We start from the raw sequence: 17,004 nt of genomic DNA on the forward strand, positions 1-17,004 counted from the left end.
TGTTAGTAACATAGCTGATTTTTTTAACCCTGCGGTTGTCTTCGGTCTGGGGAGACCGATTTTGAACATAGGTATTTTTTGGGGTGTTCAAGATGCGGTTCTGAAACTTGTGGTTGATTGACTTAAATGAGGATGGGTCGGTCAGCCACAGGTTTCAGAGCCGCATCTTGAATATTTTAAAGAATATTGAAGTTCAAGGTCTGTCGTTTTTGACCGAAGACAACAGCAAGGTTAAGAGTTAAGCGAATTTGTTCGGATTCGCTTCTGAATACGATCAGCATCGAATATTGTTTTGCAATATTCATCAAACACAACCGAATGTCATCAGTGGGAGTAGAAATTAGAATATGTTTGGAACCGATCATCAAACATATATTTGGCACGAATAGGGTTCTATTTTCTATTCCATCCAACAAAGATTTTTTTTTTCCAATACAATTCTTGATAAATTAAGTTGTTTCATTAAAAGTAAAACTTGCCCCACAAAAAAATGCCATCAAATTTTAATTAATAAGTTAAAAAAAATCTGACATTTTGAGCTTAAGGATTATAAAAAAAATGAAACTGGAAAAAAAATTCTGACAGCAGGAGATTTTAACCCCTCTCTGGTTCTGTTTGATACTAGGAAGGTCTCCTAGTACACATGATGCACTGGAGTAGAAGAGTGACGGCACGAGAAAACAGAAATCTGTTTACAATTACGAGCCATATTTTGTGTTCTGTGTGAAATAGAAACGTATAATATGTGGGGATAAGAGTATTGCTGTGACCTAGTTCCTACACAGAAATATGAAGTTTATTTGCTTCATGCATTATCAATATCCATGACCATGACCGCCAGATTGTGTTAAACAATAAAATGATGGTTGTGGTGAGATCAGGAAGCCTTATACATTACTATGAACATATTGTTTCATACTGTAATAAACAGAAATGATACTCTAGTTTTCATTTATACATTGTATCTGCTTTCCACACGTTATGTCTGATACTTTTTATGTCTGTTGAGTATTGATCAACATGTGCATTAATTGAGTTTACTAGATGGGAAAACCTGGTTATGACACATCTGAATCAATAGTAAACAGGAATCCACATCATTTTGTTTTCCATTCAATTGTCTATTCGGATCAATGTTATCATCGTATTATAGCTTAATTTAAGACTCGTTACAAACTTGACAGGTAATCACAAGTTGTATCTGCATTAAACTTCGTGTCACTAACTTTCTAAAGGCACTCGAACTTTATGAGGACACCCCGACAGACTGCGATGATGTGGATAGAGTCCTGTAACGTGACCTGCGCCATCACAGCCTGGTATAGGGCATTTGGTCTCACGTTTCTCAAGGCGTGAAGAATCTGGAAGGAAACAGAACAAACAGTATTGCACTTGTTTTCATCTACAGAGTATATATATTTTTAAGCTTTCAAGATGAGTTCTACTTTGTATGTACATAGCAAAGAGTTTTATCTATGATATGATATTTGTTTAGCTCATGCTTGTACAGAACTTTGGCAGCATTGTAACAAATCTATGTTATTTGCAAAGTTTGCCACCATCTAATATATATGACTTAGTGTGGCCTACGTCTTTCTCTAAAATACTGCCACAATGTGATGATTTGACATTGATTTAGGCATCTAGTCTGAGTGCCATAGGTAGAGTCTGGAAGAATTTTTTTCCCAAAATATGGGTCAATTCTCATTTTCCTCATGAGGTTTTAGGCCCCTTTCACACATCAGTTTTTTGCCATCAGTCACAATCTTTTGGCTCAATGGATTGATGAATCTGTCACAGATTGTGAAAAACTGATGCGACAGATCGTTTTTTTTTGGACGGATCCGACTAGCAGATCTGGCTAATTGGATCGGAGCATGCTCAGTTAAAAAAAAAAATGGAATCTGTTGCCAGATTCCATCATTTGATGGATCCGGCGCCCATAGGCTTCCATTCTAGCAAATGATGGACGGTGATAGATCCGTCGCTGTTTTTTCGACAGTGCACAAAAATGTTACTTTGTGCATTGGCTCCGGCCCCTGGACAAACATTTTCGATGGATCCGGTGAATGACGGATGAAATGTGAGGCCATCCGTCGCAATCTGTAGTTAATGCAAGTCTATGAGAAAAAACAGATCCGGTGGCATCAGTCATTTTTTCAAAATTTGATGGATTGTGACTAGTGTTGAGCATTCCGATACCGCAAGTATCGGGTATCGGCCGATATTTGCGGTATCGGAATTCCGATACCGAATTCCGATACTTCCCGCGTATCGGATACCGGAATCGGAAGTTCCCAGAATTCAAACTGAACGCAGCAGCCAATGAGGAATGATTGGAAGTGTGGGCACATCCTGTTTAGCATGGTGGGCATGTAAGTACTGGCAAGGCTTGGATTGGCTGCTGAAATGATGTCACTCTACACTATAAAAAACGCTGCCACCATTTTGCGCTCACTCTGCTGTGATTTCAGTTAGGGACAGGACGCTGTGTTCTAACTGAGGGCCAGTCGAGCTAGCTAATTGCTTTATTTTCCTTTCCAAAGGCTAATTTAGCAAAACGCTGTGTGTTCTTCACTGTTCACCTTGCTCTTGCCTTGCAGCGCTGTTTTAACAGCGTTCTGCAAGGTCTCTGTGTGTGTGTGTGTGCAGCTCACTCTGTAGTCTGTGTGCAGCCATATACCCGGTTGTATTCAGCTCAGGGGGGGTTCACACTGCCTCACACAGTTGTCCTTTTTTGCTCTTAGTGCAGCCTGCTGCACATTTTTTCTCAAATTTCCTATTAGTGTTTTTCCACCAGTCTCCAGCTCTATTGTGGAAAAACACTACATAGGATAACCTAGAGGGGGGTTTTTGGGCCTTGCAGCGCCGTTTACGGCTGTCTGCACGGTCTCCGTGTGAGCCCAGCTCGCCCTGTAGTCTGTGTGCAGCCATAGCCGGTTGGATTCAGCTCAGGGTTCGTTACTGGCTCATACCTTGAGAAAAATTTTACTTTTTTTCAAATAGTGCAGCCTGTTTAAAATTTGAAAAAAAAAAATTCCTATTAGTGTCTTTCCACTCGTATCCAGCTAAATAGTGGAAAAACACTATATAGGATAACCTAGAGGAGGGTTTTTTGGCCTTGCAGCGCCGTTTACGGCTGTCTGCACGGTCTCCGTGTGAGCCCAGCTCGCCCTGTAGTCTGTGTGCAGCCATAGCCGGTTGGATTCAGCTCAGGGTTCATTACTGGCTCATACCTAGAGAAAAATTTTACTTTTTTTCAAATAGTGCAGCCTGTTTAAAATTTGAAAAACAAAAATTCCTATTAGTGTCTTTCCACTCGTATCCAGCTAAATAGTGGAAAAACACTATATAGGATAACCTAGAGGAGGGTTTTTTGGCCTTGCAGCGCCGTTTACGGCTGTCTGCACGGTCTCTGTGTGAGCGCAGCTCGCCCTGTAGTCTGTGTGCAGCCATAGCCGGTTGGATTCAGCTCAGGGTGCGTTACTGCCTCATACCTTGAAAAACAATTTCCTTTTTTTCAAATAGTGCAGCCAGTTTAAAATTTGAAAAAAAAAATTCCTATTAGTGTCTTTCCACTCGTATCCAGCTAAATAGTGGAAAAACACTATATAGGATAACCTAGAGGAGGATTTTTTGGCCTTGCAGCGCCGTTTACGGCTGTCTGCACGGTCTCCGTGTGAGCCCAGCTCGCCCTGTAGTCTGTGTGCAGCCATAGCCGGTTGGATTCAGCTCAGGGTTCGTTACTGCCTCATACCTTGAGAAAAATTTTACTTTTTTTCAAATAGTGCAGCCTGTTTAAAATTTGAAAAAAAAAATTCCTATTAGTGTCTTTCCACTCGTATCCAGCTAAATAGTGGAAAAACACTATATAGGATAACCGAGAGGAGGTTTTTTGGCCTTGCAGCGCCGTTTACGGCTGTCTACACGGTCTCCGTGTGATTTAAACTAGCTCTGTAGCCCGATCTGCACCAAAAAAAAAGTTAAGTTCACCAAACACAACTTAACACTTGTGTAGGCCACATTTGAAAAATAATAAAGTTTAGTCCACAATTTACAACATTAGTGTTTCTTACACCTGTTAGGAGGAGCATTTCAGGAATAAGCACACTAAGGCCTTAGTACTTTTCTGCTTATCTTTATCTGTCAACCAAGATGAAGAGGGCAGGGAGTAAGGCACGTGGGCGTGGGCGCGGAGCAGGGAGAGGAGCAGGGAGAGGACGTGGTGATTCTGTGCCTGCTGCGGGCGCCGGTGACTCGTCGTCACTCAGTTTCAGCAGGGAACAGTCCTTCATGCGCAGCTTTGTCGGAGAGCGCCGTGCACCGCTGCTACGTGAAGACCAAATTGAAGCCGTTGTCGGGTGGATGGCAGCTAACGCCTCGGCATCGACTTCAGTTAGTGCCACATCCTCTCAGGCACAGAGCACTGGAGAGCAGCCATCTGTCTCTTCACCACCTGCCAAATTGGCCAGGCAGTCAGAGAGCCCAGGACAGGAGCCGTCTCTACTTCTGTTCTCTGAATCTCTTGGCTTGGAAACAGGGGGCCAGCCAAGCAGCATTGGAGAAATGGAAGAAGAGGCAGTGTGCAGTGATGCCCAAAAGCTTTATCTCTCTGACTCTGAAGAGGCAGGTGGGCCAGTGCCTCCGGTGACCACAGCGCAGTACGCATCTGATGATGAAACTCAGGTGCCGCTTTCTGATGCGTACTGTGCTGCCGAGACTACCCAGGAGGAGCAGTTGGTGGCAGAGGGTAGTGGAGATGATGAGGTCCTTGACCCATCGTGGCGTGAGGAACAGGAAGGTGGTGGGAGCAGCTCTGAGGAAGAGATTCCCCTTACGGGCCAAAGAGGGAGAGGGAGGGGGAAGACTGCGGAGCCTGTAGCCTCCACTTTGGCACCCGTTAGGAGCCTGTCTCTTTCCAAAGCCAAAAAGGGCGCTCCCAAGACTTGCAGTGCCTGGTCCTTTTTTGACACAGTTGCAGATGACATTTGTTTTGTCAAATGCAAGCTGTGTCATCAGAAAGTAAAAAGAGGTAAAAGTGTCAGCAACCTCAATACCACAAATATGTGGAAACATGTGCGGAACAGGCACGCGGTGGAGTTACAGAAACACAGTGAAGACGTAGGCCAACCAACAGCGGCAGCTACCACCTCTTCATCTCGTGTTGCCTCTTCCTCCACTGTTGTCCAGAGACCTAGTGTAATTCCACTCACAGCACCACCTTCCCAGTCATCCTCACACTCCCAGTCTACTCTACAGCCATCGGTAGTCCAGGCATGGGAGAAAAGGCGGGCATTCTCGGCCAACCACCCCCGAGCACAGGCTCTGAATGCAGGCATTGCCAAACTGTTGTCCCTGGAAATGCTCTCGTTCAGGCTGGTGGAGACTGACAGCTTCCGTGACTTGATGGCATTGGCAGTCCCACAGTACAAGGTGCCCAGCCGCTTTTACTTCAGCAGGCAGGCTGTCCCTGCCCTGCACAGGCATGTTGAGGCAAACATAAAACATGCGCTACTGAACGCCGTCAGTAGCAAGGTCCACCTCACCACCGATGCGTGGACCAGTCAGCATGGACAGGGGCGATATGTTTCCCTCACTGCCCATTGGGTTAATGTTGTTGAGCCAGGTACAGATCGTGCGAGTGGCGCAGGACGTGTCCTGCCCACTCTAAGGATTGCAGGAATCCAGTCTGTACGCATCGACTCCTCCTCTTACACCAGTTCCTCAGATTCCTCTCTGCAGGATCCGTCACAGTCCACCTCCACATGGACCCGTGAACGTTTACCTATGACCGACATGAGCACAGCCGTGGCCAAACGTCAGCAGGCCGTCTTGAAACTAGTTTCATTGGGGCATCGAAGCCACACAGCGCAGGAGCTCTGGAATGCCATCAAGCAGGAGAGCGATGTGTGGTTACTGCCAGCGAATCTCCAGCCAGGCATGGTAGTGTGTGACAATGGCCGAAATCTGGTGGCAGCTTTGGCCCTTGGCAACCTCACTCACATCCCATGTCTGGCACATGTGCTCAATTTGGTTGTGCAGAGTTTTCTGAGGGACTATCCGGATCTTGATGCCCTGCTGCACAAGGTCCGCCTAGAGTGTGCTCACTTGCGGCGTTCCAGCTTGGCCAGATCCCACATTGCTGCTCTGCAGCGCCGATTCCGCCTTCCGGAACACCGCATCATATGTGACCTACCTACCCGGTGGAATTCCACGTTACATATGTTGGAGCGGTTGTGTGAGCAGCAGCAAGCAGTTATGGAGTACCAGCTGCATCAGGCGCAAAGAAGTCGCAGTCAGCGCCGATCAGACTTCACAACCACAGAGTGGGCCACTATGAAGGACGTCTGCCAGGTTTTGCATCCTTTTGATTATTCCACGCGGATGGCAAGTGCAGATGATGCACTAGTCAGCATGACTGTCCCCCTTATCTGCCTGCTTCAGCAAACTTTGCAAGGGTTAAGGGATGATGTGGTGGAAGAGGTGGAGGATGAGGAGTCACCTTTTCCATCAGCTTCTGGAGAGTGAGCGCCAATTTGTGAGGAGGATGAGGAGGAGTCAATGGAGGAGGAAGAGCTCCGTCCAGAGGAGGGAGCGACACAATTGTCCAGTGGTCAGTGTGTACAGCGAGGGTGGGGTGATGACGAGCGGGCAGAGATCATGTCTCAAGCAGGGGACAGCATTTCTGGGCCAGTTGGCACTCTGCAGCACATGGTGGATTTCATGCTGCAGTGCCTGAGAAACAACCGCCGCATCGACCACATTCTCAACATGCCTGATTATTGGGTGTTCACCCTCCTCGATCCTCGCTACCGGGACAACGTCCAAAACCTCATCCCTGCGTTGACCCGGGAGCGTAAATTGCGGGAGTACCACGACACACTGGTGAATTCCATCATCTTCTCCTGTCCAACTGAGAGGAGTGCTGCTAGTGCTTTACAAAGCAGCTCAGTGCGTCGAGGCAGTGGGGGAGGCTCTGCCCAAAGAGGGAGCAGAAGCAGTGCCTCTGCCCAAGGCAAGCCCAGTATGGCACAACTCTGGCACACTTTTGTGTGCCCGCCCCAAATGTCTACACCATCACCGGCGGCTCCAGTCAGCAGGAGGCAACGGTTCCGTCAGATGGTGACAGACTACATGGCTTGCCCTCTTACTGTACTCCCAGACGGCTCTTCCCCGTTCAAGTTTTGGGTCTCAAAGCTGGATACATGGCCAGAGCTAAGCCAGTATGCATTGGAGGTGCTGGCTTGCCCTGCGGCTAGTGTCTTATCGGAACGTGTCTTTAGTGCCGCAGGTGGTGTACTAACAGACCGTCGCATGCGACTATCCTCCGATAACGTTGACCGGCTTACTTTCCTGAAAATGAACCAGGCCTGGATCTCGCAGGAATTTGCCACTCCTCTGCCTGATTAAGTAATTGGGTGTCATCCAGGTCTCCTGCTGTGTTCATCTTTCTACCACCTGAACTGCTATTCCTGGGCTCCAACACCGCCAGTTGCGGCTCAGAAGTGCAGGCTGCACAGTAAAAACATACGACCCAGTGTTATTCGGTTTCAGTATCGTCAGCTGATCCCCAGCTGTGCAGCCGGCAATGTGTCCTGCGACCGCCACGCTGGCACAACAACCTAAATGTAAGGGAACCTGTCCCCGCCCCCCCATCGTTTGTTACTGAAAGAGCAATCTTGTGCAGCAGTAATGCTGCACAAGGAAAAGGTAGCTCTTTTTTTTTAGCTCTTTGCACACGCAGAACTTAACACTTATAAAATGTGTTCACTGATACCGTTATACCGTCCCGGAGCTGGGACTTTCCTTCGTAATGTGACACAGCACAGCCGTCATTCCTACCCCCTTGGTGCCATGCGCTGCCTCCTCAGCGTTGTTTTAAGCTGTCACGGAGCCTGCGCTGTTCTGTTATCCCTTGGGCATGCCCTATTTGCGCTGCCTGTCTTCTGACATAATTTGGTGTCAGGCTGGCTGCGCCTGTGCGGCCGCGCTGCCCGAGATCCCGCCTCGCAGTGTCTTCTGATTGAGTCACACTGCGGGCCTGGGATCCATGGGCATGCGCAGTGCATATCTTCCCCTCGGGCTCTCGCTCATTTCCCTCCGCCTTCTTTAGACTGTGCGCCGTCAGCTGATCCCTAGCATGCCACGGCCGTGACACCGCACAGTCTGAAGAAGAGGGAAGGAGGGGAGTGAGAGTCGAGGTTATGCACTGTGCATGCCCATGGTTCCAAGGCCCGCAGTGGGATTACGTTAGACGAGACTGCGAGGTGGGATCTGGAGCAGCGTGGACGCACAGGCACTGACAGCCTGACACCAAATTATGTCAGAAGACAGGCAGCGCTAATTGGGCATGGCCAAGGGCTAACAGAACAGCGCAGGCTCCGTGACAGCTTAAAACAACGCTGAGGAGGCAGCGCACGGCATCAAGGGGATAGGAATGACAGCTGTGCTGTGTCCCATTACGAAGGAAATTCGCACCTCCGGAACGGTTTAACGGTATAAAGGGACACATTTTTAGTGTTTACTTCGGTGTTTGCAAGGAGCATAATTAAAAGAGCAACCTTTTCCTTTTGCATCCTTAGTGCTGCACAAGATGGCTCTTTCAGCTACAAACGTCTTGGGGGGGGGGTTAAAGGTTTCCTTTCAACTTGCTCCAATCAGGCTTCGGCCTACACTCTGTTCCTCTGCTCCTCCTGCTGTCCCTGGGCTCTAACACCGCCAGTTGGTGCCTGGAAGTGCTGTGTGCACAGTCAACAGTCGCTCCTCTGTTATTGGGGTTCAGTAACGTCAGCTGATCCCCAGCTGTGTGTGCGGCAATACCTCCAATCTGCTCCTCCTGCTGTCCCTGGGCTCTAACACCGCCAGTTGGTGCCTGGAAGTGCTGTGTGCACAGTCAACAGTCGCTCCTCTGTTATTGGGGTTCAGTAACGTCAGCTGATCCCCAGCTGTGTATCCGGCAACGTGTCATGCGACCGCCACGCTGGCACAACTAAAATGTAAGGGGACCTGTCCCCCCCCCCCCAGGCGTTTGTTACTGAAAGAGCCACCATGTGCAGCACTAATACTGCACAAGGGAAAGGTCGCTCTTGAAATTATGCTCCTTGCAAACGCTGAACTACACACTCATGTAATGTGTCCCCTCACACCGTCCAACCGTCCCGGAGGTGGGACTTTCCTTTGTAATGTGACGCAGCACAGCCGTCATTGCTACCCCCTTGGCACCGTGCGCTGCCTCCTTAGCGTTGTTTGATTCCGTCATGGACCCTGCGCTGTTATGTTATCCCTTGGCCATGCACAGTTTGCGCTGCCCGTCCTCTGACATCATTTGTTGTCGTCCTGGCTGCGCCTGTGCGTCCACGCTGCCCGAAATCACACCTCGCAGTGTCGTCTAATGTGATCCCACAGTGGGCCTGGTATCCATGGCCATGCGCAGTGCATATACTAGCCTCTCACTCCCCTTCTTCACGCTTCTTCAGACTAGGCGGCGTCAGCTGATCCCTAATAGCATGCCACGGCCGTGACGCCGCACAGTCTGAAGAAGCAGGAAGGAGGTGAGTGAGAGGCGATGATATGCACTGCGCATGCCCATGGATCCCTGGCCCGCAGTGGGACTACATTAGATGACACTGCAAGGTTGGATCTCGGGCAGCTTGGACGCACAGGCACTGCCAGCCTGACACCTACATGATGTCAGAAGACGGGCACCGCTAACTGTGCATGGCCAAGGGATAACATTACAGCGCGGGCTCCGTGACAGAACCAAACAACGTTGAGGAGGTGGCGCCCGGCACCAAGGGGGTTGGAATGACGGCTGTGCTGTGTCACATTACAAAGGAAAGTCCCACTTCCGGGATGGTTTGACGGTGTGAGGGGACACATTATATGAGTGTGTACTTCAGCGTTTGCAAGGAGCATAATTTTCGGAGCCACCATTTTCCATGTGCAGTATTACTGCTGTACAAGATGGCTCTTTCAGCAACAAATGCCTGGGGGGGGGGGGGTTAATGGTTCCCTTTCAACTTGCTCCACTGCAGGCTTCGGCCTACACTCTGCTCCTCTTTGATTCCCTGGGTTTCAACACTGTCAGTTGCCACCTGGAAGTGTTGTCTACACAGAAAAAACACTAGGTGATGTGTCAGTGGGGTTCAGCACCGCCAGCTATTCCCCTGCTGTGTAGTCGGCAACGTGTCCAGCACAAGCCACGCTGGCACAACAGAACAAAAGCTGCCACCAGTGCAGGCTTCGGCCTACACTCTGCTCCTCTCCTCCTCCTGCTGACCCTGGGCTCAAACACCGCTAGTTTTTGCCCGGAAGTGCTAGCTGCACAGAGAAAAACACCAGCCAATGTGTTAGTGGGGTTCAGCAACGCCAGCTGTTCCCCTGCTGTGTAGCCGGCAACGTGACCTGCAAACGCCACGCAGGCACATGAACTGAAATTAAAGGGAACCTGGCCCCACCCCCCCAGGTGTTTCTATGTATAACAGCCACCTAGTACAGCAGTACTGCTGCATTTGTACAAGGTGGCTGACTTTTTCTCCTTGCCCACGTGGAACTCAACACGTACAAAATGTGTCTCATTGAGACCATTCCACTGTCCCTGAGGTGTGACTTTCCTTTCTAATGATACGCAGCACCCCCCTTGGTAGCGTTTCCCGTCTTTTGTCATCATGGTTAGCTGGCTGCGCCTGTGCATCCGCCCTGCTAGAAACAACGCCCCTCGTTGTCATATTTATTTTGTCAGCGAGGGTGTGGTTTATGGGCACGAGCAGTGCATATGTTCGCCTGTCTTAACTCATCTCCTTCCGCCTTCTTCAGACTGTCCGGCCTCCTGGCCGTGGTAGGCGATAAGGGATCAGCTGAGGCCGCCCAGTCTGGAGCAGGTGTAAGGACATGTGTAAGCGGCAAACCTATTTACTGCACAAGGCCACGAATCACAGCCACGCAGTGTGATTTTTTGAAAACACACTGTGGGTCTGGGATTCATGTCCATCGCTAACCGCAACGGCCGAAATGAAATGAGGTCAGAAGACAGGAAGCGCTCACAGCGCATGGCCAAGGGATCACAATAGCGCAGACTCCTGTACAGCAAATAACAACGCTCAGGAATCTGCGCCCAGTACCTAGGTGCAAATTTTGACATCTGTGCTGCGTCTCCTTAAAAAGACAAGTCACGCCTCCACAACTGTTTGACAGTATAATGGGCTAAATAGTGTACGTGTTTTAGTCAGCGTGTGCAAGGAGCAAAACAAATAGAGCAACCTTTTACTTGTGCAGCATTAATGCTGCACAAGGTGTGGCTCTTGTACCTTGCAACACCTGAGGGGGGTTAAAGGTAACCTTTGAAATTGGTTCAACTAGGCTTCGGCCTACACTCTGCTCCTCTCCTGCTGACCCTGGGCTCAAACACCGCTAGTTTTTGCCCGGAACTGCTAGCTGCACAGAGAAAAACACCAGTCAATGTGTTAGTGAGGTTCAGCACCGCCAGCTGTTCCCCTGCTGTGTAGTCGGCATCGTGTCCAGCACAAGCCACGCTGGCACAACTGACCAAAAGCTGCCACCAGTGCAGGCTTCGGCCTACACTCTGCTCCTCTCCTCCTCCTGCTGACCCTGGGCTCAAACACCGCCAGTTTCTGCCCGGAAGTGCTAGCTGCACAGAGAAAAACACCAGCCAATGTGTTAGTGGGGTTCAGCACCGCCAGCTGTTCCCCCGCTGTGTAGCCGGCATCGTGTCCAGCACAAGCCACGCTGGCACAACTGACCAAAAGCTGCCACCAGTGCAGGCTTCGGCCTACACATTGCTCCTCTCCTCCTCCTGCTGACCCTGGGCTCTAACACTGCCAGTTTTTGCCCGGACATGCGAGCTGCACAGAGAAAAACACCAGTCAATGTGTCAGTGGGGTTCAGCACCGCCAGCTGTTCCCCTGCTGTGTAGCTTGCAACGTGACCTGCAAACGCCACGCAGGCACATGAACTGAAATTGAAGGGAGCCTGCCCCCCACCCCCAGGTGTTTCTATGTAAAACAGCCACCTTGTACAGCAGTACTGCTGCATTTGTACAAGGTGGCTGACTTTTTCTCCTTGCCCACGTGGAACTCAACACGTACAAAATGTGTCTCATTGAGACCATTCCACTGTCCCTGAGGTGTGACTTTCCTTTCTAATGATACGCAGCACCACCCTTGTTAGCGCTGCCCGTCTTTTGACATCATTGGTTAGCTGGCTGCGCCTGTGCGTCTGCCCTGCTCGAAACAACGCCCCTTGGTGTCTTATTTTTTTGAACAGCGAGGGTGTGATTGATGGGCATGTGCAGTGCATATGTTTGCCTGTGTTCACTCATCTCCTTCCGCCTTCTTCAGACTGGGTGTCCTCATGGCCGCGGCAGGCGATAAGGGATCAGATGAGGCCGCCCAGTCTGAAGCAGGTGTAAGGACATGTGTGAGCATCAAACATATTTACTGAACAAGGCCACGAATCCCAGCCACGCAGTGTGATTTTTTGAAAACACACTGTGGGTCTGGGATTCATGTCCATCGCTAACCGTAACGGCCGACATTAAATGAGGTCAGAAGACAGGAAGCGCTCACAGCGCATGGCCAAGGGATCCCAATAGCGCAGACTCCTGTACAGCAAATAACAACGCTCAGGAATCTGCGCACAGCAGCTAGGTGTAAATTTTGACACCTGTGCTGCATCTCCTTAAAAAGACTAGTAGTCACGCCTCCACTATTGTTTGACAGTATAATGGGCTAAATAGTGTACGTGTTTTATTCAGCGTGTGCAAGGAGCAAAATTAAATAGAGCAACCTTTGACTTGTGCATCATTAATGCTGTTCAAGGTGTGGCTCTTGTACCTTGCAACACCTGAGGGGGGGGGGTTAAAGGTAACCTTTGAAATTGGTTCAACTAGGCTTCGGCCTACACTCTGCTCCTCTACTCCTCCTGCTGACCCTGGGCTCAAACAACGCCAGTTTCTGCCCGGACATGCTAGCTGCACAGAGAAAAACACCAGCCAATGTGTTAGTGGGGTTCAGCACCGCCAGCTGTTCCCCTGCTGTGTAGTCGGCATCGTGTCCAGCACAAGCCACGCTGGCACAACTGACCAAAAGCTGCCACCAGTGCAGGCTTCGGCCTACACTTTGCTCCTCTCCTCCTCCTGCTGACCCTGGGCTCAAACAACGCCAGTTTCTGCCCGGAAATGCTAGCTGCACAGAGAAAAACACCAGCCAATGTGTTAGTGGGGTTCAGCACCGCCAGCTGTTCCCCTGCTGTGTAGTCGGCATCGTGTCCAGCACAAGCCACGCTGGCACAACTGACCAAAAGCTGCCACCAGTGCAGGCTTCGGCCTACACTTTGCTCCTCTCCTCCTCCTGCTGACCCTGGGCTCAAACAATGCCAGTTTCTGCCCGGACATGCTAGCTGCACAGAGAAAAACACCAGCCAATGTGTTAGTGGGGTTCAGCACCGCCAGCTGTTCCCCTGCTGTGTAGCTGGCAACGTGTCCTGCAAACGCCACGCAGGCACATGAACTGAAATTGAAGGGAGCCTGCCCCCCACCCCCCCAGGTGTTTCTATGTATAACAGCCACCTTGTACAGCAGTACTGCTGCATTTGTACAAGGTGGCTGACTTTTTCTCCTTGCACACGTGGAACTCAACAAGTACAAAATGTGTCTCATTACAGACCATTACAATGTCCCTGAGGTGTGACTTTCCTTTTTAATGACACGCAGCACCCCCATTGTTAGCGTTGCCCGTCTCCTGACATCATTGGTTGGCTGGCTGTGCCTGTGCGTCCCCCCTGCCCGACACAACGCCCCCCGTTGTCTCATATATTTTGACTGCGAGGGTGTGATTGATGGGCACGAGCAGTGCATATGTTCCCCTGTCTTCACTCCCCTCCTTCCGCCTTCTTCTGACTGTGTGGCCTCATGGCCGCGGCATGCGATAAGGGATCAGCTGAGGCCGCCCAGTCTGAAGCAGGTGTAAGGACATGTGTGAGCGGCGAACATATTTACTGCACAAGGCCACGAATCCCAGCACCGCAGTGTGACTTTAGGAAAAGCCACTGTGGGTCTGGGATTTATGGCCATCGTTAACCGCACCGGCCAACATGAAATGAGGTCATGAGACGGCCTGCACTAACAGGGTATTGCCAAGGGATAACACAAGAGCGCAGTTTCCTGTACTGCAAATAACAACGGTAAGGAATCTGCGCACAGCACCTAGGTGTAAATTTGTACACCTGTGCTGCGTCTCCTTAAAAAGACTAGTAGACTAGTCACGCCTCCACTACTGTTTGACAATATAATGGGCTAAATAGTGTACGTGTTTAATTCAGCGTGTGCAAGGAGCAAAATTAAATAGAGCAACCTTTGACTTGTGCATCATTAATGCTGTTCAAGGTGTGGCTCTTGTACCTTGCAACACCTGAGGGGGGGGTTAAAGGTAACCTTTGAAATTGGTTCAACTAGGCTTCGGCCTACACTCTGCTCCTCTACTCCTCCTGCTGACCCTGGGCTCAAACACCGCTAGTTTCTGCCCGGAACTGCTAGCTGCACAGAGAAAAACACCAGTCAATGTGTTCGTGGGGTTCAGCACCGCCAGCTGTTCCCCTGCTGTGTAGTTGGCATCGTGTCCAGCACAAGCCACGCTGGCACAACCGACCAAAAGCTGCCACCAGTGCAGGCTTCGGCCTACACTCTGCTCCTCTCCTCCTCCTGCTGACCCTGGGCTCAAACAACGCCAGTTTCTGCCCGGACATGCTAGCTGCACAGAGAAAAACACCAGCCAATGTGTTAGTGGGGTTCAGCACCACCAGCTGTTCCCCTGCTGTGTAGCTGGCAACGTGTCCTGCAAACGCCACGCAGGCACATGAACTGAAATTGAAGGGAGCCTGCCCCCCACCCCCCCAGGTGTTTCTATGTATAACAGCCACCTTGTACAGCAGTACTGCTGCATTTGTACAAGGTGGCTGACTTTTTCTCCTTGCACACGTGGAACTCAACAAGTACAAAATGTGTCTCATTACAGACCATTACAATGTCCCTGAGGTGTGACTTTCCTTTTTAATGACACGCAGCACCCCCATTGTTAGCGCTGCCCGTCTCCTGACATCATTGGTTGGCTGGCTGTGCCTGTGCGTCCCCCCTGCCCGACACAACGCCCCCCGTTGTCTCATATATTTTGACTGCGAGGGTGTGATTGATGGGCACGAGCAGTGCATATGTTCCCCTGTCTTCACTCCCCTCCTTCCGCCTTCTTCTGACTGTGCGGCCTCATGGCCGCGGCATGCGATAAGGGATCAGCTGAGGCCGCCCAGTCTGAAGCAGGTGTAAGGACATGTGTGAGCAGCGAACATATTTACTGAACAAGGCCACGAATCCCAGCCACGCAGTATGATTTTTTGAAAACACACTGTGGGTCTGGGATTCATGTCCATCGCTAGCCGTAACGGCCGACATTAAATGAGGTCAGAAGACAGGAAGCGCTCACAGCGCATGGCCAAGGGATCCCAATAGCGCAGACTCCTGTACAGCAAATAACAACGCTCAGGAATCTGCGCACAGCAGCTAGGTGTAAATTTTGACACCTGTGCTGCATCTCCTTAAAAAGACTAGTAGTCACGCCTCCACTACTGTTTGACAGTATAATGGGCTAAATAGTGTACGTGTTTTATTCAGCGTGTGCAAGGAGCAAAATTAAATAGAGCAACCTTTGACTTGTGCATCATTAATGCTGTTCAAGGTGTGGCTCTTGTACCTTGCAACACCTGAGGGGGGGGGGTAAAGGTAACCTTTGAAATTGGTTCAACTAGGCTTCGGCCTACACTCTGCTCCTCTACTCCTCCTGCTGACCCTGGGCTCAAACACCGCTAGTTTTTGCCCGGAACTGCTAGCTGCACAGAGAAAAACACCAGTCAATGTGTTAGTGGGGTTCAGCAACGCCAGCTGTTCCCCTGCTGTGTAGTCGGCAACGTGTCCAGCACAAGCCACGCTGGCACAACAGAACAAAAGCTGCCACCAGTGCAGGCTTCGGCCTACACTTTGCTCCTCTCCTCCTCCTGCTGACCCTGGGCTCAAACAACGCCAGTTTCTGCCCGGACATGCTAGCTGCACAGAGAAAAACACCAGCCAATGTGTTAGTGGGGTTCAGCACCGCCAGCTGTTCCCCTGCTGTGTAGTCGGCATCGTGTCCAGCACAAGCCACGCTGGCACAACTGAACAAAAGCTGCCACCAGTGCAGGCTTCGGCCTACACTTTGCTCCTCTCTTCCTCCTGCTGACCCTGGGCTCAAACAACGCCAGTTTCTGCCCAGACATGCTAGCTGCACATAGAAAAACACCAGCCAATGTGTTAGTGGGGTTCAGCACCGCCAGCTGTTCCCCTGCTGTGTAGCTGGCAACGTGTCCTGCAAACGCCACGCAGGCACATGAACTGAAATTGAAGGGAGCCTGCCCCCCACCCCCAGGTGTTTCTATGTATAACAGCCACCTTGTACAGCAGTACTGCTGCATTTGTACAAGGTGGCTGACTTTTTGTCCTTGCCCACGTGGAACTCAAAACGTACAAAATGTGTCTCATTGAGACCATTCCACTGTCCCTGAGGTGTGACTTTCCTTTCTAATGATACGCAGCACCCCCCTTGGTAGCGCTTCCCGTCTTCTGACATCATTGGCTTGCTTGTTGCGCCTGTGCGTCCGCCCTGCCTGAAACAATGCTCCTCGTTGTCTTATTTTGACTGCGAGGGTGTGATTGATGGGCACGAGCAGTGCATATCTTCACCTGTCTTAACTCATCTCCTTCCTCCTTCTTCAGACTGTGCAGCCTCATGGCCGCGGCATGCGAGAAGGGATCAGCAGAGGCCGCCCAGTCTGAAGCAGGTGTAAGGACGTGTGTGAGTGGCCAAAATATTTACTGCTCAAGGCCACGAATCACAGCACCGCAGTGTGACTTTATGAAAAGGCACTGTGGGTCTGGGATTTATGGCCATCGTTAACCGCACCGGC

At 50.5% G+C, this 17,004-nt stretch overlaps 1 protein-coding gene across 3 annotated transcripts in view; it reads right to left on the reverse strand.

The window, feature by feature from the left end:
* The window catches only part of ST18 (ST18 C2H2C-type zinc finger transcription factor), a 524,976-nt gene that overhangs the window by 203,978 nt on the left and 303,994 nt on the right, over nt 1-17,004 (reverse strand). For all 3 annotated transcript variants that reach the window (XM_069731333.1, XM_069731332.1, XM_069731331.1), the window contains exon 7: nt 1,227-1,361. In XM_069731333.1, the coding sequence (XP_069587434.1) occupies nt 1,227-1,361 (135 nt within the window). The remainder of the gene's footprint in view (nt 1-1,226; nt 1,362-17,004) is intronic.

Source organism: Ranitomeya imitator, chromosome 6 (genome assembly GCF_032444005.1).
Source record: "Ranitomeya imitator isolate aRanImi1 chromosome 6, aRanImi1.pri, whole genome shotgun sequence".
In the NCBI taxonomy this organism is placed as follows: Eukaryota; Metazoa; Chordata; class Amphibia; order Anura; family Dendrobatidae; genus Ranitomeya; species Ranitomeya imitator.